General features: G+C 48.9%; 1 protein-coding gene across 1 annotated transcript in view; it reads right to left on the reverse strand.

Annotated features, from left to right (window-relative positions):
- GTF3A (general transcription factor IIIA) overlaps nt 1-26,399 on the reverse strand; it is a 46,634-nt gene that overhangs the window by 3,578 nt on the left and 16,657 nt on the right. Inside the window, exons 2-6 of the mRNA XM_058670548.1 lie at nt 5,649-5,935; nt 3,834-3,934; nt 1,449-1,545; nt 1,048-1,136; nt 69-142 (exon numbers count right to left, since the gene is read on the reverse strand). Of these exons, the coding sequence (XP_058526531.1) occupies nt 69-142; nt 1,048-1,136; nt 1,449-1,545; nt 3,834-3,934; nt 5,649-5,935 (648 nt within the window). The remainder of the gene's footprint in view (nt 1-68; nt 143-1,047; nt 1,137-1,448; nt 1,546-3,833; nt 3,935-5,648; nt 5,936-26,399) is intronic.

Consider the following 26,399-nt stretch of genomic DNA (forward strand, 5'->3'; position numbering starts at 1 on the left):
CAGAAGCATACAGCCCATCCTACAGTGAGTGCACCACTGAGGTGAGCAGGCGCGGGGCCTCTACGTACCCTCGTGGACCTTGGCGTGCCGTTTCAGCCTGCTGGGTGAGGCGAAGCACTTCCCACATCCCTCCTGCGTGCACCTGGGTTAGCAGCACAGGAAGTATTAGCCCATTTTCATGGAGGATTCTGCTTTAAGGTCACTTCTGCTTGTTCTGTTTGTCTCACTACAGTCCTCCTTCCCATAACCAAACCAGCCACAGAAAAATAACAATTACAGTGCAGAGCTGATCACAGGTGGGATTCAAGTTACATGATCCAGCCTTAGGGCAAAGCAAACTGAGAGAAAAAGTCACATTACTTTTTTTTTTTGCTGTGGCTGCTTATGTGACAAGTAATTTTGCTTTTGCTAACTGCAAATACTATAGTGCTCACAGCTACAAAGGCAGTTGTCTGAGGCAGCTCAGATAAGCTGTGCCATCCAGGATCGTTCATATCTGGTTGTCTGATGGTGCTGCAAGGGGCTTGTGTGATGAGAAGACACGGCAGCCGATGTGGTGGCCTTGGGTGAGTGGACAAAGCACACGCCACCTCTACTCAGGACAGCAGTGGCCCCGTGAGGCAGGCTCTGTCCCGGCACGGCTCCAAGGCCAACGAGGGCACAGCTGGAGCTTCACAGGCCTGTTCCCACGTGTTCCAACCCTCACCCATGCCTCAGAAACTGCAGTTTTGCTCTCCAGAAAAATGCCCCCATAGGGAAACTTTACACAATAGCTCTGACAGACAGTGGACTCTTGCCCGCCTTCGCACGGACCCCAGCTGCAACAATCCCACAAATGACCTTGAAGCACTGGAGATAGTTCTTTTGGAAAACCAAAGCAAAAGCACGCTTTTCAACTATCCCCCTGCAGACATGGGCATACACAGCTCTCTCCCTCACAGAGAAGAAACCCAGGATGGGAAGCCGCTCTGGAGCCCTTGTTCCCAAGCCTGCTTTTTGGTCTCACGCCTGGCGCTGAGGGCGTCTTGCACGGCGCACGGCACCGACCTGAAGGGCGGCTCGTTGGTGTGCTGGCTCTGATGCGTCTTCAGCTGCTGGTGTTTCCTGAAGCTCTTCTGACAGCCCTCAAAACCGCACTGTGGACAGAGCGTCTGTTAGCCTTGAGGAAGGACCTTCTCAGAGAAAACCATTTTGGAAATTAAGGCATTCCCACTTGCACCTACTTAGTCACTTTACGTCAAGAAGTTTTTACATGGGAGAAAGCAGAAATGGCTCAACTGGGGTACACCTTGACACATGCCATGTCTGCCTATATGATTGGGGGAACGGGGTCAGTCTACCTGCAGACCCACTGGACAGGCCAAACTGATCGATGAAAACTTGAGAGGCATAAGCAGGAAGTGTGAAAACATTCAGAAGGTTTCAGCACGTACACTCGTCATACTTACTACATACTGCTTCTGCTGGTTTTCATGCTTGCGTTCGAAATGTTTCTTCAAGTTAGACTTGGTGTTGAATTTCTGATCACAGCCACTCGCTGTACAACTGTGAAAAATCGTATCAACGGTGAAGAGAGGTCTCCACATACATAATCCTCCCACCTTACAAACGCTCACAGCGTTGAAGAAGAGTATCAAACAGCCTTCGGCAAATGCCCCTTGCTTCTCCAGCTGGAAGAGACTCCACTGCCATGAGACGCCTCCTCTTGCAGGCCCTGAGTACAGCACAAGACCGCAGAGAAACTGCACCCACTGGGCAGAACAGCGAACCCACTTATCCCCAGCCTCTAAACTACCTTTCTAGAAAGACCTCTACCTGCCTCAGCTTAGCATCACAGGTAAAACAGCTTCTCAGAGCAGAGGTATAAACCTCGGGCCCTCTGGCACACTACCCGCCGTTCCTTGGCATCTCAGCTGTAAGTGACCTCAGTCTTTGGTCAGATTGTGTGTATGTGTGTGTATAATGCGAGGAAGGAGTATAAAGGGCTGAGTCTTTATAAGCTGAGGGATAAAGCAGGTATTCCTGAGGAACCATGGGGTTCCCAGGACCAGACAGACAGAGCGCAAGTCCCTGGGACAGTGGGGTGTATGGCACGGAAGCACACAGGAAGGTACTGCAGTAGACCCCAAGGAGATCCCTCAACTCAGCGACACAACCCTGAGTGGCAGCTGGGCAGGTGGCCAACAGAAAGGCCCGCACCCAGCCTCCTCCCGAGGCTGGGAACAGACACATGGCTACGACCAGCCCACGCTGCACAACCTCTGCATGCAGTCTAAAGATGGAGGCCAGCCGGCTGCCCTCGTCTCCTTGCTGCCAGCTGGAATGCTGATGGAACAGCTGGCACTCCAACCAGCATCCTGGGATGGTGAGGTGGAAGCCCCAAGGTGAGGACAGCAAAGGAGCCAGCCAGGAGCAACCCAGATCCCTGAGACCACCCTCCACCCCACAGTTCTGTAATGGCTGTGCAAGAGAAAACATGTTCATCCTCCTTAAGTCCCTCGTACACTGGCTTTCCTGGCTTCCTGGACTCAAGCTCGCTGGCCAGCACTGCTCAGCTCTCCCCAGGGCTTTTTAAATCCAGAGGCACAAAAAGGGACTTGGTTCTAGCTTTCGCTCCCATCCCTCTTCTCCCCTTACCACTCCCCCATCAGATGACATTTTTAGTGTGGCTGGGTTTTTTTTTTTTTTTTTAATACAAAGAGGAACAAATACAAACCGAATTCCTTCCTGCCCTTTTGCTTTTACTTTGTCACCTACAAAAATGTAGCCCTCCTTAGAGGTCCTCCAGCACCTCAATCGCTCAGTGACTGCTCTGGCCATTTCCTCATGGACTCCCAGGCCCTCTTTCTAGCTGTCTGGCATCCCAGTGTGCTGATCCATTCTACCATGTCCCCATTGTGATGAGTGGATGTGAGTCCATGGTTTTACCACCTTTGCCAGTGCTGCACATACAGTGAAGTGAAAGCGTGGTGCATCTGTAAAAACAAATGAAGCTTCCAGGGCCAGGGCAAGGCCACAGCCCAGCCCTACTTGCATCTCTCGCCAGCTACTTCAGATTGCTCTAGTCGAACAGTATTTGGCAATGCAGCTTCAGTGAGCGTAGCTGATTGTGACAACACACTGTGCTTGAATGGGGACCGAGACCAAGACATCCGCCACCCGAGCTACTCTGGGCCATTCTCACCAGCTGACAATATGGGGGACCGGGCTGACTCCTGTGCCAAGTGGCTTTCCACCAGGGAAATGACAGTAGAGTATGTGCCCTGGCGAGACCTGGGGGACTTCACATTCATTATTATCATAAAAGAGAAATTCCCTCTAGTCGCTAGGAAACCAGTCACTACTTAAAGCGTTACCTTATGGAACAAAACATGACAGCTAATCCTATCTCCTGAGCTGCCCACTGCGCAGCCGCATGCTTCGTGTTTCTTTGCACATCTACCATGACTATTTTATTTTCTTCCAACCAGAAGCTCTCCTTGAGGTTCTGAAGAGCATCCTAAATTTGAGATGCATAGAGATGCACTGGTTTAGAGACAGCAGCTCCCAGGACAATGACCCTGAACTTGTACAGGGTGATACAAAGCCGCTGCTTCACGCTGTGGCTCTCCGCAGCTCACAGAGACCGGGCTGCTGGTAAACTCCCCAGGAAGGCCAAACTGAGAATTTTCCAAACAGCCAACTTTGACTGAATTCAACTGTACATTTTTTTTCAGCCTTGCTTTCTCATTTACAACTTCAAGAGAAACTTCACATTGTTCATGTCCACGCTTCTTGCCAGGCCTGTGTGCCACAGTCAGCCACTCCCAAGGCTGACACAGCCCCCTACTTACACAAATGGCTTTTCTCCAGTATGAACCAGGGTGTGACGACTCAGGTGGTAGTCTCTGATGAAGGCCTTCCCACATCCCTCATGGTCACAGACAAAGGGTCTCTAGCAAGAAGAAAACAAACAAAAAAAACACACATGTCAGTCCTGCCCCGGGTTGTCAAGAACGGCAGCACTGTCTGAAAGCCTAAAGTGCCTGCTGGAGCAGGTAGACTCCCTCCGCAGGGATGGCTCTCATCCAGCAGGTGCACGGAGCCCCTGTGAACCACCACACCCGGGCAAACTACACTTTTCCTGCGGAAACGCCCTAAAGTCCCCCAAAGCCACAGCAGGTGATTTTGACTGTATGGACAAACTTCATAGCAACAACACAGCATTGCGAACCAGGTACCAGCCTTCTGCAGCAAAACCTTCCTATGCCTTTGCGACACAGCACAATCTCAAGAAAGCCAGGGCAGACAAAAGGCAGGGTGCTGGCTCACCCTGGACATGCCCACCATCTATGCTACAAAAAGGCCAGGCACAGCCCCAGCAAAGGTGTCCCACTTAGCATAGCCCTGAGGGGCCGCAGCCAACAGCTCTCTGTCTTATGTAACCACCACCTGGGGTCCAGGAGTCGGGAGGGGAGGAGAGCGGATTTGGTTCTGACCAGAATAGCTCTCCCAGGTCACCAGCTTTTGTGTCTCTGAGCATAGACAGCATGCCAGTCATGTCCGGTGCAGATGGTCCCCAGCCAGACACCACGCATGCAGACTGACAGACAGTGTGCTATTATTGGGGGCGGGGGGCAAAGCCACAGAACCTTGCACAGCTCCAATCAGGGTACAGGCTGAGGAAACACCTGTCAAATGTGGGAGCACAAACAGCACCTCCAAGTTCCCCGACCTGCATGCAGGAAGCTGGCAGAGCATAGCCAAAATACAGCACACAGGTCTAAGAGGGGAGCGAAGCTCTGACCAGATGTGCTGGTCTCACAGAGCCCAGGAATCGGGCAATGCAATGGGTGAGAGATACAGGGGCACGCAGCAGAGCCTGCAGGGTGGATAAAGCAGAAGGCAAGAAACGGAGCCTGTGAGACCAGAGCTAGAGGGTCCCAGGAGGACAGGTCAGCCTTCAAATACAGAGGATACAAATGGGACCAACAGGACACCGGAAGGGGGATGGCCCACTCCCTGCAGCAGGTGCAAGCAGCCAAGGCAGGCCATGGCTTTAGAAGGGAAGGCCTTTCAGGCGAGGCCAAACACTGGGAAGCTGATTAAACTGCCAGTCTCCGGGGCCTTGTTCTCCCTGTAACATCACCTGCCACCCTGCAAAGGCTTGCCCTGCCCTCAGAAGAACATCCAAACCACCCTGAGCTGAAAGTGACTTCAGCTGCTGGCCTCCCCCTCCCAGTCCCCGGACCTGCTAATTTTGCCTGGGTTGTTGGTGGCTCTCAGTGGCACTAAGTCAATGCAAGATCTCATACGCGTGTACAACCCTTGGTCCCAGAGAGTGACCCTCCGGAGCCGCAGCAGCAGGCCAGCTTCGAGTTTAGGTGTGTGATAGGTTACAGGTTTACCGCCCGTTTACAGGTACGGGGCGGTGCCTGAGTGTCCAGACCACAGAAACAGGCAGGAGTTGTTCTCCACGCCCCCAGCCCGTGGGGGCGGCTCCAGAACCAAGGCCCTAGGACATTCTTAGGCACTTCCCCAGCTCCTTCCAAAACTTCAGGCCGGGATGCCAACGTGACCACGTGTCACAACAGCGGAGCCTCCTGCCCCTCCTGTGCCCCGGGCTGGACGGCGGTGGCCGCCGCCCCCTCCGCCTGCAGCCCGGTTACCTCCCCCGTGTGCTTGCATAGGTGCGCATCTAGCTTCCAGGCCTTGTTGTAACTGGCACTGCAGTCGGGGAAGGAGCAGATGAACCTCCTGCTAGGGGATGCAGCGGGGAGCGGTGCTACGGTCTCGCCGGCCGCCACGAACGCGTCGGCGATGGTCAGGGACGACACGGCCTCCGCAACCGAGGCCGGCGGCTCCAGGGCGCCGCGGGGCGCGCAGAACCACGCGCCACGGACCCGCGCGCGACCCCCGACGCTTCCGGGAACGCGGCCCCAGGCGAGCGCGCATGCTCAGGCTCCCCCCACCCCCGCCCGCGGCAGCGGCTGAGCCGCGCATGCGCCAGGTGGCTGCTCCGGGGCGCGCGCCTCCCGCTTCCCTGTCAGGCTCAGAGGCCGTCTCGCCACGAAGTGCATTCAAGTATGATGTGGAAAGTCCTGACGTGCGTCATGTAAACCAGCCGGTTCTTGGCACGTGATCCCAGTCCCTGGCGCCGCAGTGTGCGTCCTCTTCCATTTCCTTGGTTACCAAGCTTGACTGTACTTCAGAATCACAGGTGGAGGTGTTTTCACAAGCCCAACGGCCGTGGCCCATCTGGACCAAGAAAGCCACAATTTCCTGAGGAGTGGGAAGAACACCCAGGTGAGGCCGGGAGCCTCATTGAGACAGGAAAATTCCCCAGGTAATTTTGGAAGCAGGGATGAGAGGGGTGGGTGGACGGGCGGCATGGTTGGAAGGCAGTGACAGCAACGCACTTATGGCTGGCCAGGTAGGTTTTCACATCCCACATCATTCCTAGTAGTGATGACAGCCCTATCTGCATTCGAGGAACAGGTGCTTATGTTATCTGAATTTAGTCCAAGTTCTGTCTCTCCCCCACCCCCAACACACACACACACACACACACACACACACACACACACACACACACACGAAGCATCTAAAACAAAGACCCAAATACAGGACACAGGTGAGGACAGGATTCACTTACGAGGGAGAGAGTGAATGAGCCTTCCCAGGTGAGTGTGGGCCTGTGAGGAAAGAGGGAGGACAAACACGCAGATTGCTCACACCAGAACAGCCCCCTTTAGGGGTTTGGGGTGGGGTTCTGTAGGAGCAAGGCTTCCTACGACTTGCATGCCACCGCTACCTGAACTTTAACTTCCATGTGACCATAATAGTGTCTCCACCTTGCTAGCCCTGGACAAGACCCAGGTACATCAAAGTGAGTGTCCTGGAGTGACACCTCAGGGGTGGGGTTACACACTCAGGATCTTCACCTATTCCAACCTAGTTTTCCTGTCTCTCCCGTTACAATTGCGCAGCAGTGCAGTAGGGAAGACAAGCCAGGACCGCCAGGACCACCAGTCCCATGCTGGGCTCCTTGTCCTGGAAGTGGGAATGATTAGAACACGTACCCCATAGTGGGGGTTCTCCTGGGAATGGGACTGAGGAAGAGGGAGTGTGACGGGGTCCATCTGGTGGTTTCTGCCTTTGCTGCTGCAGCTGCTCTCCAAGGGAGCAGTCGACACTCAGTTGTCCTTGGACTCCAGGACTCTGATGTGGTTTCCTCCCAGGACCACTGCTTCCTGAGCATGGCTGGAGTGCAAGCGGAATCTCTGAGACCCTTCTCTCTCTCAGCACTGTTCAAGCACATCAGCACTTGACTGTCCACCTTTGTCACCTGACTCTGGATTGTAATTCTAAGCTTACTGCCAGATCTTGGGAAAGGGTCTTCAAACCATTTCTGAGTCAAGCAGAAGCTGTAAAGATTTGTGGATTTATTTTGAAAGAGTTACAAAGACAGGGAGAGGCACATCTTCCATTCACTGTGAGGTTCGCCAGGTGGTCCAGTCTCACTCCAGGTCTTCACAGTCAGGGTAACTGGAAAGATTACTCTGTGTTCTTCCTCTACTCTGACTCTGTTGTTGTCATCATCATTGAAATGGAAACTTACACAAAAATAGAGCAAACCGCACAAAGAACTCCTTTGGATCTGTCACCCAGATTCAGCAACCACCAACCATTTGCTCTTCCAGTTTCATCTCATTTCCTCCATTCTCAATCTGAGATGCACAGCCCCTCAAACTCGGCCTATGCAAAGCTGCACCTCCCAGTGTTCCAGGATCTTATCACTGGAGTGGTGTGTTCTCCCCAAACCCCACCCCATCCACCCAGTTAACTAAACCAGGGTTTCCTCCCTCGCTCACCCCTGCATCTGTTTCATTTTTTGTGTGTTTGTTGGTGCTTCATTACTACAATGAAATGCCTGAGACAAGTTATATAGGAAAGAGAAGCTTTTATAGCTTGCGCTGTTGGAAGCTGAGCATTGACATGGGGGAAAGCAGAATCTGGCGAAGGTCCCAGAACAGGTGGTAGTGGTGAAGCCTGTGCAGAGGAAGGATCCTGGGGAAGCAGAGTGACTCTGCCCAAACTTGGGCTTCTAAAGACCGTTTCACAATCCTGTGGGAGTCAGCCTTGCAGCTGAGAAAGCAGTGGACGGTGGCCAAAGAGCTTGGACCCGCACCACCTAGGATGGAGTTCCTGGCTCCTGGCTTTGGTATGACCCAGTTCTGGCTGTTGTAGCCACCTAGGGAGTGAACCAGCATATGGAAGAGCTTTCTTTTTCTTTTACCCTGCCTTTCAAATAAATAAAATAATGAAGTAAATCTTTAAAAACAATGAAAATAACCAACTACCCTCTGTGGTATACTTGTAATGGTCCAAGGAGCTCCTGCTAGGCACGCTCCTACCAGCTCTCCATGGCACCTGCCTGGGGACCAGGCATTAAATACATGGGCCTTGGAGGATCTCAGCATCCAAACAATATGAAAACGGTGGCATCCATCCCACCATTGTCACCAGTTCATATCATTATCATCAAAATACTGGAGGGGGGGCTGTCTTCATGTTTCAGCTCTGGGAGTTACTTAGTTCTGGAAGTTCCCAGCCTATAATTGGATGGGCTCTGGTGATGGTGTTCCTGCTGGCTTAGTCCTGAGGTGCCATGGGATGTCTCATGTCTGAGGCAGAGAGCACATGTGTCAGTCTGTGTGTCTGCTCTATTTCCTTATGGAGGATTCAGACCTGGGAGCTCCATGCCAATGACCTAATCGACTCTAACCACTTCCCAAAGGCCCCACCTTTACGCACCAAAGCTCAATTACATTTCCATTCTCTTATTGCCAACATATGACTTTGAGATTTAAATTCCTGAATGAGTTCAGGGATCAAATCACATTCAAACTGTAGCAGTCCATTACCGTTTATTTCTTATCCCCCATCTATCTTCAGGTGCAGCCAAGGCAGGCTCTGATCCTCCAATGCCTGTGGTCAGCAGCGAGTACATCAGAGGAGTGTCCAGCAACCATGTGGAGACTGCTCAGAGGCTAGGTTTTTCCCAGTTCTATGAGTCCGTGGAACCTTCTCAGTACTGGCACAACCATTATGCAGTGCTGAGTATAATACTCAGAAACCCATGCTTACTTCCTTCCCAAGCACCACTTAGGGAAATTTACAGGAGGAAGTTAGTTTTATTTAACGGAAAGCCAAAATTCCTTTCAAGGCTAACCTTCTATGACTGATAGGAAACAGGCAGATGTTCAGACCTTTTCATGAACTGGTGCTTGGCAAGATCAATGTGATGCTTCCAGCCCTCTGAAGACAGAGGGAGATGCTATTATGGATGGAAATGCAAATTTGCCTCCGTGGAAGATAATTTGACAGTTTCTTATAAACTAAAGACACCAAGGACTGATATGAATTAAGCCTACGCCTGCAGCACCAGCATCCCGTCTTGGTGCTTGTTGGAGTCCCAGCTGCTCCAATGCCAATCCAGCTCCCTGCTAATGTTCTTGGGAAGACTGCAAAACAGCACCAGAACCCAAGTTTGTGGGTCCTTGCATTCATGTGGGAGACCTGGAAGAAGCTCCAGGATTGTGGCTTCAGACTGGTCCAGCTCTGGCCATCTGGGGAGCCCGCAGATGGATGATCTCTCGGTCTCTCCTCTCTGTAAAAATAAAAATAAATAAATAAAACTAAACACACTACTATATGATTTAATAATCACAGTATTTGACATTTACAAAAACAAGTAGTGTCAGTACTCCATAAACATATAGCATTATTATGTGAAAAGTTACAATAAAATCATAAAGGCTTTATCTATTTACAAGCCTACACATGAATGTTTATAGCGAGTCTGTTCATAAGTGGAAGTGACAAAGATGTTCTTCAGTAGGAAATGGATAAACTGTGATACATAAGAGAAAGACGGGAAAGAGGAAGAAAATGATACTTTTTTTTTTTGAGCCAGAGCTTGACAGGCTAAATATGGTGAGAAAGGAAGAAAGGACGGGCAGGAGAACTGGGAGGGAAAGGGCTGAGTTAGAAGATGGACCTGCAGCCATTACTGTCATCAGAGTAAAGTACCTGGCTGGAGGGAGTGAGCACAGAGCCAGAAAGGGGATAAGTCGTGGATATTTGAGGCTTTAGGTGAAAAATGACAGTTCAGCAATGGTGTTGGTGGGAAGGTGGGCAGAACTGACTTTGAGCCCTGGTTCTACCAGTTACTTCTTGACTTTGAGCCACTTCTCCCAATCCCTCTGAAATAAGTTTTTTTGAACAATGGAGATTATCGTATATTCCACACAAGTGTGAGAATTGTATAGATGAATTTCTATCTGGTTTACACAAGGCCCAGAACACAATAAATAGAACATAATGGCCTGTTTGTGATTAGGTTACAGATTGGGGCCTCCATCTTACTAACCGACTTGCCCCCTTGCCTGTCCTGACTTGCACACTTTAATGAAACAGCTACTTTAGAGAGGACTATGTGGAAAAGATCGGAGGGTGACCTCGAACAAGAGCTCCCCAAGGATAGCAGGCCTCAGACAGCAGCCCTCCAGGAAGTGAAGCAGCCGGCAGCTGCCTGAGTTGAGATATAGACCCTGCCCCTGTCAGCCTTTCAAACAAAACCCTAGCCTGGACTGACTCCTCTGTAGCCAGGAAAGAACCTAAAGCAGAGAAATCAGCTAAGCTGCATAGATTCCTGGCTCACCAAGGCTGAGATCAAGTGTGTTGGTTTTGAGCCCTTGCACTTGGGGGGTGATTTGTCGTACAAGAGTAGTAGAATGTCAGTCTTTGACTCTGCAAAATAATTCTAGGTCAGCTGGTTCTTAACTCACCAGAGGGAGAAAGCACTTGCAAAAAGGGAGTTCATGCCTTGAGGGAGGAACCAATGACACAGAATCCAGTATTTTACATGTCTCTTCTTGTTGATGTATTTATTTATCCGAAAGGTAGAGTAACAGAGAAAGAGACAGAGAATCTTACTCTCCAGTTTACTTCCCTAATGGCTGCATTGCCCAGGTCTCAGGAGGCACGGGATTGAAATCAGCTCCCTTGCTGCTTTCCCAGCCACATTGACAGGATGCTGGATCAGAGGCGCAGCAGCTGGGACTCCCATATGAGATGCTGACCTTGCAAGCCACAGCTTAATCATTGTGCCACAAGAGCAGCTTCTACAAGTTTCTCCCTCATTAAGAATCAGATGCATAATGTGATGAAAATGAGTGTCATTGTAGTGCTAACTGCACAGAATCATCTGGAATACAGGTTCTGCTGCAAAGTCTCTGGTATGTGATCTCTTTTTATCCCACATTTTCTCTCATCTTCTAATGCTAAATTCCCAGATTGATCCAGCACAGCCAAGATTATGAACAAGGTCAGGCAAGGAACCAAGAAATCTCAGCTGAAGCACAAAGAGGCTGAGCCACAGCTGTTTCTTTATGGGCCATATGGTGTGACAGAAAGAACTTTGGATTGTACCTGCAGTGCTACTAACCAGCTAAGTGTGACTTGGCCAACCTGATTGTCTCATCCCCAGAGTCCCCTTTGTGACTGTGAGAATGTCTCATGATCGTGACGTCTTGACAACCTCTCTCTGTCAGTCAGTTAAGGACAATGTCACCAAACCAAAGGCCTAGCCAGGAGGAATTGTTCAGAGGGCAGTGAAGATGCTGTTCAGATGTCTGCATCCCATATTAGAGTGCCTGGGTTACACTCTGGCTCTGCTTCCAACTAACACATGGGTAGCAGGTAATGGCCCAAGTAACTGGTCTCTGTCACTCAGATGGGGAACCTAAATTAAGTTCCCAGCCCCTAGCTTCAATCTGACCTAGCCCCAGCCTTTACAAGCATTTGGGGATTAAATCAGTGGATGGGGATAGGTGCCATGTTATAGTAGGCTAAGCCTCTACCTGTAGTGCCAACATCCTGTATGAGCACTGGTTCATTTCCAGACTGCTGCACTTTTGTTCCAGCTCCCTACTTATGGCTTAGGAAATCAGTGGAAGATGGCTCAAGTCCTTGGGCCCCTGCACCCATATAAAAGGCCCAGAAGAGACTTCTGGATCCTGGCTTCAGATTGGCCCAGCTCCAGCTGTTGATGCCATTTGGGAGTGAACTAGAGGACAGATTTTTTTTTTCCTCTGTCTGCTTCTCTTGGTAACTCTGCTTTTCAATTAAAAATAAAATACATCTTAGAAAACAGTGATGGATGAGAGTTCCCTCTCTCTCTGCCTTTCAATTTTTCCATGTTAACTCTCATGACCACCATTGCCATGATCTGTGTGAATACCTTTGTCAATCCCAAAGTGTGATTCATCCGGAAGCTGTTAGTGATCATGCTGTCTTGCAGGCCCAGACAGAGTGAATGACAGGATAGACACTATTGCATTGGCTAAGGTGAGCGCAAAGTGAACTGAAAGACAACAATAAAAAGAAAAATAACAAAAAACTGCTTCCTCCACTTTGCTTCCAGATAAAGCAAGGGAGATTCTTAGCTCTGGGCTACGTCCTCACCAAGCCCTCAGTCTCTGGAATTCTTAGGGAGTGACCGACAGGTCCATGAGGCTAGGACTGGTGTCTCAGTCCTTGCTCCCTCTCTGACATCTGTTCTTTGATCCCCCCCCCTGCCTCCCACCCCACCCAATGGGTGCCTGGGAGGCTTGCTTATCTGGAATCATCTCATGGACAGATCCATCAGATGTTCAGATCCGGTACCATTTTGCCTTCTTGTTTATCAGCTCATCCTGGCCGCACTAATTAGCCTTCTCCCTCGGTGGGACCATCGCATTTTCCTGTAGCTGTAATTGCCCTGCTAGGGTCCCTCACAGGCCTGTGCTTAATCACTGCCATCCACTTCAAACCCATTTCAGCCTGCAGTGGCCAGATTCCATCTCCTGAACGAGGCTTAATTGCTCTCTGATTACTGCAGGGTCATGCTCGTCAATGTGCACCATTTCCATCCACAGCACAGGCAAGATTTTTATGTTTGCTCATTTTCTCTGACAGCTTTTTTTTTGCCTCTAAGCCACCAGAGATGCTCCTCAAAGAGGTGATCAGGCATTTTTAAAAGAGCCCTTGTTCTGTTTCTTGATGGTTTCTTGGCTTATTTTAAGGTAGAATACATGCATCCCTCTTCTGCCCTTGAGCCATGGATGCAGCGCCATTGTAGATGGGCTTGCCCCCCTCCAATCCCTTCTCCACATTTCTGCTAAGGGATCCTTCCCTCCTGCCTCCATCGCAAATGAGTGGCATCTTGTAGCCTTTGGGGAAAAGCCCCGAGGCCTCTCTTGCACACTCATGAGGCCTCACATAACTTCCTGGCCTCATTTCTCCCTGAATCACTTGATCTCCATGCCTACTGAGCTGAGCTTTCTTAGAGAGATCTTCCATCTATTACTGTATTCCCCAGGTGGCTAGCATGACCATGGCTGGATCAGGCCAAAGTCAGTAGCTTCTTCCAGATCTTCCACTTGGGTGCACGAGCCCAAGTACTTGAACTATCCTTCTCTTCTTTTCCCAGGTCATTAGCATGAAGCTGGATTGGAAATGAAGCAACCAGGGCTTGAACCAGTGTCCTTATGGCATGCTGGCCTCACAGGCAATGGCTTTACCTGATACAACACAATGCCAGCCCAAGCTGAGCTTTCTTAATTGCTCATACCATCCCTCCTCATTCCCTTAGCATCATCCTATGTACAGTCAGCCTTCTGTCCTCATGGATTCTGTAGCCACCAATTCAATCAACCCCAGATAGAAACTAGTTGGGAAAACACTGAATATATACTGAGCATGTAGAGATTCTCCCCTCTTTATTCCCTGAACAGTAGAGTATAACAACTGTTTACACAATATTTACACTGTGTTGACTATTATAAACCATCTATAGATGAGATGGGGCAACACAAGGTTGTGTGAAAGTGCTATGAAAGTTCTATACCATTATGTAAGGGACTTGAGCATCTAAAGATTCAGGTATCATCAGGGACTCCTGGAACCAATCCCTGGGGATCCAAGGGACCACTGTCTTATCTCTTGGTTTGTCACATTGAATCCCTCCTGCTTCCTGCAGACCCTCATATCTTGCAGATGATCATCCATCTAGGGGTAGTGCCTGAGCCAGTTCCTCCCAAGAGCTTGTCAGACCTGCTGCAGTTGGCCAATGGCACCTGCTCCTTGTCCTAATCTCCATTTCCCTGCCTGTAGTTCACTCACTCCCTGGGTTGCTGCTGTTTGCTTCACTGTTCCTAACATCCTGCCAGCTCTACAGGATAGTCTCCAAGCTCCAAGCACCTCACTCACCTAACACAGGGCTGGACCATGGTGGATGCCAGTAACCTTCCCAGCACTGCTTTGAGGAACACGAAGCAATACTGGAGGTTTTCAATAATTCTTTGATCAGTTGGTCAAAACAAATTTTCATGTGAAATATTCATTTTTTTATTTCAACAAAAGACTGAGTGTTATTTTCCAGTATGTCAATGATGCATTTTTTTTAAATTTCGTGTAATTCCAAATTACACGAAACAACTTTGACATAACCCTTCCCTTTTCTTTTCCATCATATTAGACCAATTCTGACAAGTCTCTGTGGTTTCGGTTCCGAGTACTTTATTTATTTATTTATCTATTTAAAAAAATCTATTTCTTTTTATTGGGAAGGCAGATTTTCAGAGAGAAGGAAAGACAGAGCGAAAGATCTGTCCACTGTAATGGCTACCATGGTTGCCGGAGAAGGGTAGAGTTTGCCTCCAACCAAACCCAGAATGGATGGCGGAATTCTGGCGGGCCCCTCAGGCAGTGAGACCACCGTTGCACCAATGAGGGGCACAGACCCATATCCCCCCACCAGTAAGGGTTGAGGTGATCCCCGTTTCGGCTTCTGTGAAAAAGAGAGTTTAAAAGGCCCCTTCCCCGTCTCTTCCCCGCTCTTCTTCCTCTGTAGCTCACTCCTTCATGTCTGTCTTTCTGCTGCATGGGAAAGGGAAGTCTGTCATATATTTGGCTGAATTATTCTTTCCCTGGTGGTCGGCAAATCTAACATTTGGCGAGCGGCGAGTCTAACATACTGGTTCACTCCCCAAATGCCAAAATGGCCAGAGTTGAGCAGATCTGAATCCATGAGCCAGGAGCTCTTCTGGGTCTCCCACATGGGAGGGTTCCAGTGCTCTGGGCCATCCTTCACTGCTTTCCCAGGCCACAAGCAGGGAACTACAAGGAAGCAGAGCAAAGGGAGTATGAACCGGGACCCATTTGAGATCCTGGTGCTTACAATGCAAGGAATTAGCCATTTAGCCATCACGTAAGGCTCCAATGGTTTTTTTTTTTTTTTAATTGGAAAGGCAGATATACAGAGAGGAGGAGAGACAGAGAGGAAGACCTTCCATCCATTGATTCACTCCCCAAGTGGCCGCAATGGCTGGAGCTGAGCCAATCCGAAGCCAGGAGCCAGGAGTTCTTCCAGGTCTCCCATGTGGGTGCAGGGTCCTAAGGCTTTGGGTCGTCCTCAACTGCTTTCCCAGGCCACAAGCAGGGAGCTGAATGGGAAGCAGGGATGCCGGGATTAGAACCAGCAACCATATGGGATCCCGGCACATGCAAGGCGAGGACTTTAACCACTACACTATTGCACCGTCCCCAGGTTCCAATGTTTTTTTAAGTTATGTTTAGCAGCAATCTACTGTATTTGCAAAATCCAAGCATTGTTTGATGATCATAATTGCAGTAAAGCTGACTTGATTTAAATATCATTTCTACTTGAGACGTTATGAGCTGTGGCCACACATCTTTGGGATGCATTCCCTGATTGTGGGCCACTCTTGATGTTCAGACCCACCTGGAAGGATTACAGAATCTCAGGAGAGAATGCCCTGCCACAGTGGACAGGCACGCCAGGAGGCTTGTCCCTGGGGAAGGTGAACACCAGCACCCTCCTTACGCCTGCATGTCTCAGCCATAGACCTTGAGGAGTGCATGTGCCAATTGGGGAAACCCACCTGGGGCGCCAAGTAGAGATTAGTGAACATATTTCTCAGACTTGCAGGTGTGTTCTGCTCATTCCCCAGGTCTTGTCATATTTCTGAGGCCTGTTCCCAGTGCGTGCCCTGAGGCTGCAGAAGACAGTCAACCTCTAGCAGGTGCCTAAAGCCAGAAGCACTGGAGGGAGTGGCCAAACCCATCAACCTTGCCTGGAGCTGGCGTGGGTGATAGGCACTCCACTCCCTAACCAGCTTGCCCTGGAAGCATCTCCTTCACAAAGTCAGTGGCCCTCAAGCCCCCAGCATGCCAGGTTCCTTCTGGGAAAGCTGTAGTCAAATCATTCTATAAGGCTTGATGTGTATACTCTGCCTTCCTGGATCTCCCTCCAACCCATTGGTTCTGAGAAGCAACCCCTGAGCACTCATTTTAGCTTCTTTGCATCTATTTAAATGAAATTAATGTACTGATGACTCCGATTTCTCAGTTTGAGGAATTTTTTCTTCTATTGATTTTCATTAATATAAGAATATCAAGCTACCTACTTGCTCTCTCTCTCTCTCTCTCTCTCTCTCTCTCTCTCTCTCTTTAGCCTTTTGAAAGACAGAGTGGCGGGTTAAGACAGAAAAAGGAAAAAAACAACAACAAACAACTTCTGCTGATTCACTCCCCAAATGGTTGCAACAGCCAGGGCTTGGCCTAGACAAAACCAGGAGTCTGGAACTCCATGGCTCACATGGGTGGCAGGGGTCCCTCATGTGGGTCCCTCACATGGTTGGCAGGGGCCCAAGGTTAGTTCCAACCCCAGGGAGCAATGGACACAGACAGTTCCAAAGACATTGCTTCATTAACTTCTAGTTTTCAGCATTCTGACAAGTCTGACGACATTGTGATTCTTGTGCCTTGTCCAAGAGCACTTTAAAAAAAATTCATAAAGAATGGAATTAAGGGACTGGCATTCTGCCGTAGCAGGTAAAGCTGTGGCACTGGCATCCCACATGGGTACCACTTTGTGTCCCAGTCGCTCTACTTCCAATCCAGCTCTCTGGTAATGCCCTAGGAAGAACATCAGAAGATGGCCCAAGTGTTGGGCCATCTCCCGGGCAGAAGAGCTGAAAGGTGCTCCTGGCCCCTGGCTCAGGCCTGGCTCAGTCCTGGCTCAGGCCTGGCTCAGCGCTGGTTGCTCTCACTGTCTGGAGAACAAACCAGAGGATGGAAAATCCTCTCTTTCTGCATCACTCCTACTTTCAAATAAGCGAATACATTTTATTGCAAAGAAGAAAGTAGACTTAAAAGATAAGCTTATTTTGGTGAAAAAGACTTTAAGCTGATGTGTGTTTTTTTTTTCAGAGTGAATTTTGTAACATTCCCTCTTCCACGCCTTCATTGACTATTTCTCCTGTGGGCTCTGGAAGTCTCTGGGCCCTCTGCCTCCTTAATGTCCTGACAGCTCACAGTGGACTGCAGAGATGATGTTTTTTCCCTCCACTGAGCTGGGTACAAAGTCAGTACTCACAATTTGGAAACCAATATCCTACATGGGCAAACCTCAAAATATTTGTGGAAAAATATAATAAAAAGTGAGTTTATTTTGGTGAAAAAATGTCAAAAACTACACATTGTTTTTGTAATATACATTTTCCATTCACTTTGTGAAGTGCCCTCAGGGTCCTAGAAGATACTGTTTTTAAATTTTATTTATTTTTTAAATATTTATTTATTTTTATTGGAAAGTTAGGTATACAGAGAGGAGGAGAGACAGAAAGGAAGATCTTTCTTCCACTGGTTCTCTCCCCAAGTGGCCGCAACGGCCAGAGCTGAGCCGATCCGAAGCCAGGAGCCTCTTCCGGGTCTCCCACGCGGGTGCAGGGTCCCAAGGCTTTGGGTCGTCCTTGACTGCTTTCCCAGGCCACAAGCAGAGAGTTGGATGGGAAGCAGAGCTACTGGGACATGAGCCAGCATCCATATGGGTGAGGACTTTAGCCACTAGGTTACTGTGCTGGGCCCACTCTTTTTTTTTTTTTCTTTTTTTTTTAAATATTATTTGAAAAGCAGAATTGCAAAGAGAGGGAGAAACAGAGAGAGAGAGAGAGAGAGAGAGAGAGAGAGAGAGGGAGGGAGAGAGAGAGAGCTACCATCCTCTGGTTCACTGCCCGAATGGCTGCAAGGGCCAGAGCTGAGCTGATTCGAAACCACAAGCTTTCTCAGATTCTCCCACATGAGTGCAGGGGCCCAAGGACTTGGGCCATTCTCTGCAGCTTGCCGAGGCCACAAACAGGGAGCTGGATTGGAAATGGAATAGTCAGGACATGAAGTGGTGCCCATAGGAGACGTCTGTACCACAAGCAGAGGCTTAGCCGACTACGCTCTCGTCCCAGCCACCCAGGAGATTTTCTAACATTAGTCTCTCAACGCTAGATTCAGAGCCCCTGGGACTGAATTCAAAACCTGCTTCCTGGCTCTGTGGACTTGGATGAGTTATTCAGTTCTTCTGCACCTTGGCTGGGTCATCTGGAAAAGGAGAATCATACTTTTCAAAGATGAATTTTATTTATTTGAAAGGCAGAGCAATGGAGGGAGATGGAAAGGAGACCTTCCACTTGCTGGTTCACTTTCTAAATGCCAACAAGAGCCAGGACTGAGCCAACCTGAAGCCAGGATCTAGGAACTCCATCTGTTTCACGTCAGTGGCATGAACCTAAGCATTTAGGCCATCTTCCACTGCTTTCCCTGGCACATTAGCAGGGAATTGGATCAGCAGAAGTGGAGCTGGGACTTGAACCGGTGATCCGATATGGACACAGACATCTGAGCAGCACCACCACAGCAGCGCGTGGAGCCAAGCATGTAGTTCATGCAAAGGCTTATGTGGCTTCTTGCTGAAGATGGTGGCTTGAACAACAACGTTCACTTCTGTTTCCTCTTAAACACAATAACACGACAGCAAGAACCTTTGAAAAAAAAAAAAGGTCTACTATTCCAGAGAAACAAAGAACAACAGATAAGATTATAGCAGCAAAACGTTGGATACTGATAGGGTGGATAACAACTAATTTACTAGAACCAAAATCGTGGAGAAAGGGGCTGGCATGGAGGCATAGCACGCTCATCTTCCGCCTGTGGCACTGGCATCCCATACAGGCATCCGTTTGTGTACTGGCTACTCCACTTCTGATCCTGCTCTTTGCTTATGACCGAGGAAATCAACAGAAGATGGCCCAGCTCCTCAGGCCCCTGCACCTGTTTGGGGGACTCAGAAACTCCTAGCTCCTGGCTTCGGATCGGCTCAGCTCATTATTGTGGCCATCTGGGGAGTAAACTAGCAAACGCAAGATCGATCTCTCTCTCTCTGTCTCTCTCTCTCTCTCTCTGTCTCTGTCTCGCCTCCTCTGTAAGATTTGCCTTTCAATTAAACATAAGTAAATCTTTAAAATTAAGGGGAGAATTAAATAAGTTGATTCATAATTGTTAAGCAATCAGAACAGTCAAATGTAGTAAAACTATGTTGGAGGATTTTAGGCCAGCAGAGAAATGAAATGCTTTGGGAAGCAAGTGTTTCCTATGCAGTTAAAATGCTACTTGACACACTTTTCTGCTGCTGTTTTTAGTTTATAGTTTTCATGACACAGTTTCTTAGGCTCAGGAATTTTCCCTTTCCCTCTCCCCATGCCCTTCCCTCCAATGTTCTCCCCTATGTTACCACAATACGTTTAGTCCTTCAACAACAGTCACAAATCCACCTTTCCAATATTGGAGTGGATTATGACATTGTAGGTATAGACAATGTAGAAAGTCCAGCATCTTATTGTCAACACATACTTAAGAGTTTCATTGGTAGTCCCTCCTTTATTCGGGAGTAGAGATGCATACTGCAGTGTATCTTCACTTTCTGGTATACTTTGCCTCCGTTATAGTTTCTTTAGATAAATAGATGTAATACATGTTTACCTATATTTCTATTGGTCTTGTATTTTTTTTTAATAATCTATTTTATTGTGTTGTTGACAATCTTTACATAGTTAACTACAGTTAAAGAAAGAAAAAGAAAAGAAAAAAAAAAGGTTCAGGGGGATAGGAAAGTGGGTAATACTATTATGTCCACATTGTTTCCATCTTGTATCTGAGGTAAAGGGGGATATTGAGGGGGAAGCCCCTCCCGGTTTCCCGCCCACCCCGAGTCCCGGATGTGGGGCATGCTCTGAGATATGTGCTCGAGTGGTGTTAATAGTTCTCCGGTTATGAATCGCTGCCAGTTTCGCTCGATGAGGTCGTCCACTGATTGATATGGTCCATCATAAAGTCTCCGTTTGCCCCATATATCGCTGCCAACATATGGCTGAGATGAATGATTGATCTGCTCTGTCTTCTGTCTTTTCTTGATTAGAGTTCTGAGTCCAGCAGTTCGATTAGGGAGATCTCCAAAGAAACTTTGAGGTATTCCCAGACTAGTTTCTTGTATGCTCTAGCAAGCACAGGGCCCGGCACAGTCCATCTAGGCTGCAGCTCCCACTGGTTTGTGTGAGGGCCGAGTACGTGCTGGGCAGAACCAGACTGGACTGCAACACCCATTGGTTCCAGTGCAACTCGGGACTGAAAACAGAACCAACCCAGCTATTGGTCTTGTATTTTACACGAGGCTGCCTTATATCAGAGAGAACACAGGGTATTTGTCCTTTAGGGATTGGCTTATTTCCCTGAGCATAATGGTCTCTGGTTGAGGTCACTTTCATCATATATCGGAGTGCCTGGTTCGAGTCCCAGCTCCACTCCCATTTCAGCTTCCTGCCAGTGTCCACCCTGAGAGGCCACCGCCGATAGTTCAGGTGCTTGGGTCCCTGCCCTCTGTGTAGGGGATCTGGGTGGAGTTCCAGGCTCCTATGTCTAACCTGGCCCAGTCCTGGCTGTTGCAGATATTTAAAGAATGATGGAAGATCTTTGTGACTCTTCTTTCCAAATACAATGAAAATATTTTTTAAAAAGATTTTAAGAAAATCTGGAGAAACAATGGGACATTGCAGAGACTTCCTGAATAGAACTGGTAGCAGTTGGTCCTGTGTAGGGATTGTAGGTGAAGGGATGCTAATGAGACTAAGTAACTCTTCATCAAACGCCAAGTTTTGAATCATGCTGGTTTGGAAAAGGGATTATCTTATTAACAATAACCATATAATAAATGCATTACTAATTAAGAAATAGTGAAAACATACCAATACTCACTATTTCTAACTGCATAGAACTGGGTAGGAGAACCTCAGGAGGAGGCTGCCTCCTGCAGTGCACACAGCTTCAGCCCGTGGCTGCTGCAGCTCCCACCAGCACACCCCAAATGTGGAAGCTCGGTTAAGGGCGTGGCTGCAAGCCCCGGGAAGGCAGCACTGAACCACACGAGCCAAGGGCCTGCTCGTGTTGCAGGATCCAGAGGCTGCTTTTATCATTTTTTAAATTAAGATTTATTTATTAAAAATTAAGATTTATTTATTCTTTTATTTATTCTTTTCTCTAAAGGTATATTTAGAGAGAAAGGGAGAGATATACAGAGAGAGATCTTCCATACACCGCTTCACTTCCCAGATGGCCCCAGTGGCCATAAGCTGAGCTGATCAACAGCCAGGAGCAGATGTCCCACATGGGTGCAGGGTCCTTAATCCTTGAGCCATCCTCCACTATTTTTCCAGGCCATAAGCAGGGAGCAGGATGGGAAGTGGAGCAGTGAGATACAAACTGGCACCCATATGGGATGCTGGCACCACAGGTAGAGGATTAATGTGCCCTTCTACCACGCTAACCCCAGAGGCTGTTTTAACCTGAGAAGGGGAAAGCCCAAAGCACTGGTGGACAGGAGACAGCTTCCTCGGCAAGTAAGGGAGGCTAGAGTCACTGGTTTGAAATGCCTGTCCCCTTGTCTTTCGTACCAGACCCTGGACTCCGAGACTTTGACCTGGGGGAGAAGAAACTTTGTGGCGCCACCTTGTGGTGGAAGATTCAAGGTCCGGTCCAAGGACTGGATTTTCTGACCTCAGCAGGTGTCAGCCCATCCGCATGGCACTGTGGCCCTCGTCCCTCCCATATGGTCAGGCAGCATTTTAAAGTGGTCAGTAAATGTTTGCAGCAGTCTATACTTGTGCCACTAACACATTTACCACAGGTAATTAACTTAACTACCTGATAAAAATGTGATTGGCGTGTTGTAACGCGAGTGAGTGTCTGAACGACTTTGACTGACACTTATGTGGGCTTCATGGTTATCTTTATGGGCACATAATCAAATCCAAATCTGATCATTACTTCGTGATGTGATTAAAGTAAACAGCCAAATTGGGTAATCACAACCCAGGAAGATTTATTATCAGCCTCCGTGATGTGGCTGGGAGTTTTAGAACGCATTGTTAGAACGCACGATGAGAAATTAGTCTGATTGCTCTCCGATGCTGCCAGAGGCAGCTCAGCCACTCCCTCTGGCGAAGGGAAGGGCCTGAGTCATCGGTGAGGGCTCCAGGGGCTGCGGAATAGCACTCTGGCTTCTTGGAGAAGTTGTGTTGCTCCTCCTGGAAGCAGCTGTGGTTTCGCGTGAGCTCTTGGTCACATTGCAGGTGGCACTGCCCTACGTGGTACAGGAGACCATGGACAGAGTGCCGTTTGGGCCTGGGGGAAGGCCTTTTCAGAATGTGGCTTGTGGAAGAGCTGCTGTCCCAGTGTGGCTTGCCCGGCACTCCCAACACTGGTATCATCGCGGACCCTGGACTGTCCTAAATAGTCCCAGAAGCAGTAGAAAGCTTTGTCAGGTCACTTTGGCTCAGACTGGGGACGGGCATGTGCCTTGCCTAGCTTCAAGCTTCCAGCCTCATGTGAGCGTCCCCCACAGATGTTCGCTCCCACCTTGATTTTCTCTTCTGCTGCACCACTGTGACACCTGCTCAGCAGCCTGCCTAGCGCTGGCAGAGTGGAGTAAGGCTGTGCTACTGAAGGCTGAGCCTCAAGACCCCTTCTCCCCGCCCCCTCCCACCGTCGACAGACCCGCAGGAATCCCAGCAGGGGACTGATGATGTGCCCAGGCACTAAGTAAACAACCCAAACCCGGGGGGGGGGGGGGGGGGGGGGAAGGTGTGCTATGCATGACTTTGACCACGCTGGTGAAGACAGAATTCAGGGCAATGTGTAAAACAACTTGTTTTCCCTATATCCGGAGGGCAGCTTAAACAGTGCTTACTGCTCCTTTGTACCCATCCAGCTCCCCCCACCCATGCCAATCTCATCTTGGCCCAGCAGACATAGAGGTGCCTGCCCAGCCTTGGTCGTGTGCTCACCAGGACGTCCAAGCTAACTTCCTCCAGGGCGTTGCTGGCATGGCCACACATCAGCTCCCAGCTCTATAGTCTGATGGTTTCACATGAGACAGTGGGTGTCACAAGCAATGGACAGGAGGTACAGGACCCTGCTGTCCCATCAATAAGTCCTTATGCTGCCCCATGCCCTGCTGCCCCATGCCAGGCACACTGTGGGCCCTGGAAGACGGCACACTGTTCTCAGGGGGACAGCCTACAATGTCAGAACCCATTGCATCCCAGGAGGCCGAGTGTCCAGAGAGGGGAGTGAGAGCACATGTTCCATGGTGTCAGTCAGACATCCTGCGCTCAGCTCTGCTCTGCACGCTGCGGATGGGACGGGTGATGAGCGGGCATGGGCTCTGGTGTCTGAACAGCTCCTGTCAGCTTAGGAATCCAGTGCTTCTCACAAATTCAGCAACCACCTTCCCACTGGGTGAACTTGCGGAAGGTGGGCCCTGGGCTTGACCCAGAGCGGCTTCTGGTGCCTGATCTGCCCTGTGACGTTCTGCCCAGCACGGGGCCTGAAGGCAAAAGGAAGTTAAGTGGGGTCATTTGCTTGGCCGATTTCAAATTACTCTTAGCAAACACAGCTTGCTTTATAGAGCAAACAGGATCACCCAGTTCACTGTGGAGCAAGAGAGGAAGAACTTTACCCATCATTAATGTTTTACTACCCGTCTCAGAAAGTTTAACCTTTCCCTCCCAAATCAACGCAACTGGGCAGCATCTGGATCAGTTCCTGGTGCCAGGGCAGTCCCTGTGCCCACACTGTCTGCACTCGGATCAACATGTAAACAGAGATAAGCCCTCTGAAGCACACTAAGAAGCAGGCCCAGGATGTCCAGAGCAGGACTCGCAGACCGCTGGGCTCTCATCTGGATGATAGATGACTATGTCTTGTCCAAACACTGGTCTGCCTGTGACATGGCTGAGCCTCTGTAGTGACCAGGGTGGCTGTGATCATCCACTTGCAGAGTATGTGGTGGGCCTGCCTGACGCTGACCAAGGAAATCATAAGAGCGACTCAGCCCCAGCAGTGGCTGACTGATGCCTGAACCAGGAGCTGTTGCTTCCACACACATGCCAGAGGTTGTGCCTCCAGCTACCGGTGAAGAGCTTGCTAAGCTCAAGGATTGTGTTGACTGCTAGGTAAAAGTTAAACTTGGCAATACCAGCAATGGCCTCAGTGAGGCTGAGCCAGGAAGATAGCATGAAGCATCAGTGATGCAATAGAATTCGCTAACATTCCACCTGCACTGACACCCAGCCAGCCTCCTCCGTAGCAGGGATGCAAATGCTCAGGTCCTTCCTGCACATCTCCCTGAAAATACCAGCAGCTTCATACCCTCTCTCTTTCTCCTTTCCCGCCCTCCTTCTTCTCTCTCTCTCTCTCTCTCTCTCTCTCTCTCTCTCTCTCTCTCTCTCTATATGTATATATATATATATATATATATATATATATATATATATATATACATATACATATATATGCTTTCTTTCTCTGCTTCTTTCTTTCCTTCTCTCTTCATATTTTTCAAAAATTATTTTTCAAATAACATTTAAACTGATGAACACAGGTGGAGAGATGGGGAGATAGAGATCTTGTATCAGCTGAGTCAGTCCCTAACAGTGGCAAAAGCCAGATCGGAGCTGGGTCTGGCTAAAGCCAAGAGCCAGGAACTCCATGCAGATTTCCAATTTGGTGGCTGGGTCCCAAACACTTGGGCCATCTTCTATGGCTTTCCCAGGTGCCAGCAGGGAGCTGCATCAGAAGCAGAGCAGCTGGAGCTAGAACCGACGATCCAATACGGATGCAGCCATCACAAGTGGTGACTTAATCTGTTGTGCCACAGTCATGGCTCTGACACTTGATCTTTTGTAGGTAGTGATGCCCAATGATTCGCAATCAAGGAGCAAGTCACTGGGAGCCAAGACAATGTACTAATGATGCACTATGCAGGGGTGGGGAACGCCCAGCCCATGGGCCATAAAGACCCATGAAATCATTTGATCTGGCCTTGCCAAGGCAACTGTAGGCAGGGCTCAAAGAATTCAATAAATCTGTAACAGCCTAATTTTTAAGTGGATAATTTTGTATGAGCCATGAATGATGTAATAAAAGACCCAAATGGCCCTTGAGAGAAAAAAAGTTCCCCAAGCCCAGCTTAATCCAGAACGAGGAATTACTGTAGGTTTGACTTCCGGTCCTTCTGCAAGTCTGGCTGCCTGTGTGGCCGGCATAGCTGGGATTCCTGCTGGAGACACTGTTATCGGTGCTGACTTGACTTGGTCACACTTGTTGATTGCTGCTTGTCTAACTTTTAGTGAGAACTCACCTGGGTTTCCCATCTTCACTGTCAAATTCCCTGATGGTGTATTTGGGTATATCTAGGTTCTTCTGGAATCCATGTTTTGACACAAAAAGACTCTGGGGTTGAAATGTGACCCTAAGCCCCAATTGCTGAATCCAAAATATGCAGAATTCTGCCAGTTGTTTGCAAGGGACTCTTTTGCTCAACCATGTGGCAACTGACAGAGGTAGGTAGGCCATGAAGTTTGGGGATTGTCTAGGTGGGATACCATCCAAAACTTTGGCCAGCCATTGTGCTTTATAGAAATAGGAAGTGCATGCACCAGTGGAAGGCTAGGAGAGATTTACCCACCGGCTCCCAGGTATGAAAATGGTTATGTGTTTGTTTATTAGTAGTTTTGTGCTTATCATAAGTTTTACTGATGTAAAAGATGTGTGATATCTTTACAAATATTCAATGCTCTGATCATAAATCCTTTATAGATGGGTGATTCTCACACAATGTTTTCAATTGGTTTCTCTTCCCTCCTCTCTTCTTTTCTTTTTTTTTTTAAGATTTATTTTTAAAATGTTTATTGGAAAAGCAGATATACAGAGAGGAGGAGAGACAGAGTAAAATGTCTTGTGCCCATTGATTCATTCCCCAAGCGACCGCAACGGCCAGAGCTGAGCCAATCCAAAGCCAGGAGCCAGGAGACTCTTCCGGGTCTCCTATATGGGTCCAAGGTCTCAAGGCTTTGGGACATCCTCTGATGCTTTCCCAGGTCACAAGTGGGGAGCTGAATGGGAAGCAG

Source organism: Ochotona princeps, chromosome 12 (genome assembly GCF_030435755.1).
Source record: "Ochotona princeps isolate mOchPri1 chromosome 12, mOchPri1.hap1, whole genome shotgun sequence".
Classification (NCBI taxonomy): domain Eukaryota; kingdom Metazoa; phylum Chordata; class Mammalia; order Lagomorpha; family Ochotonidae; genus Ochotona; species Ochotona princeps.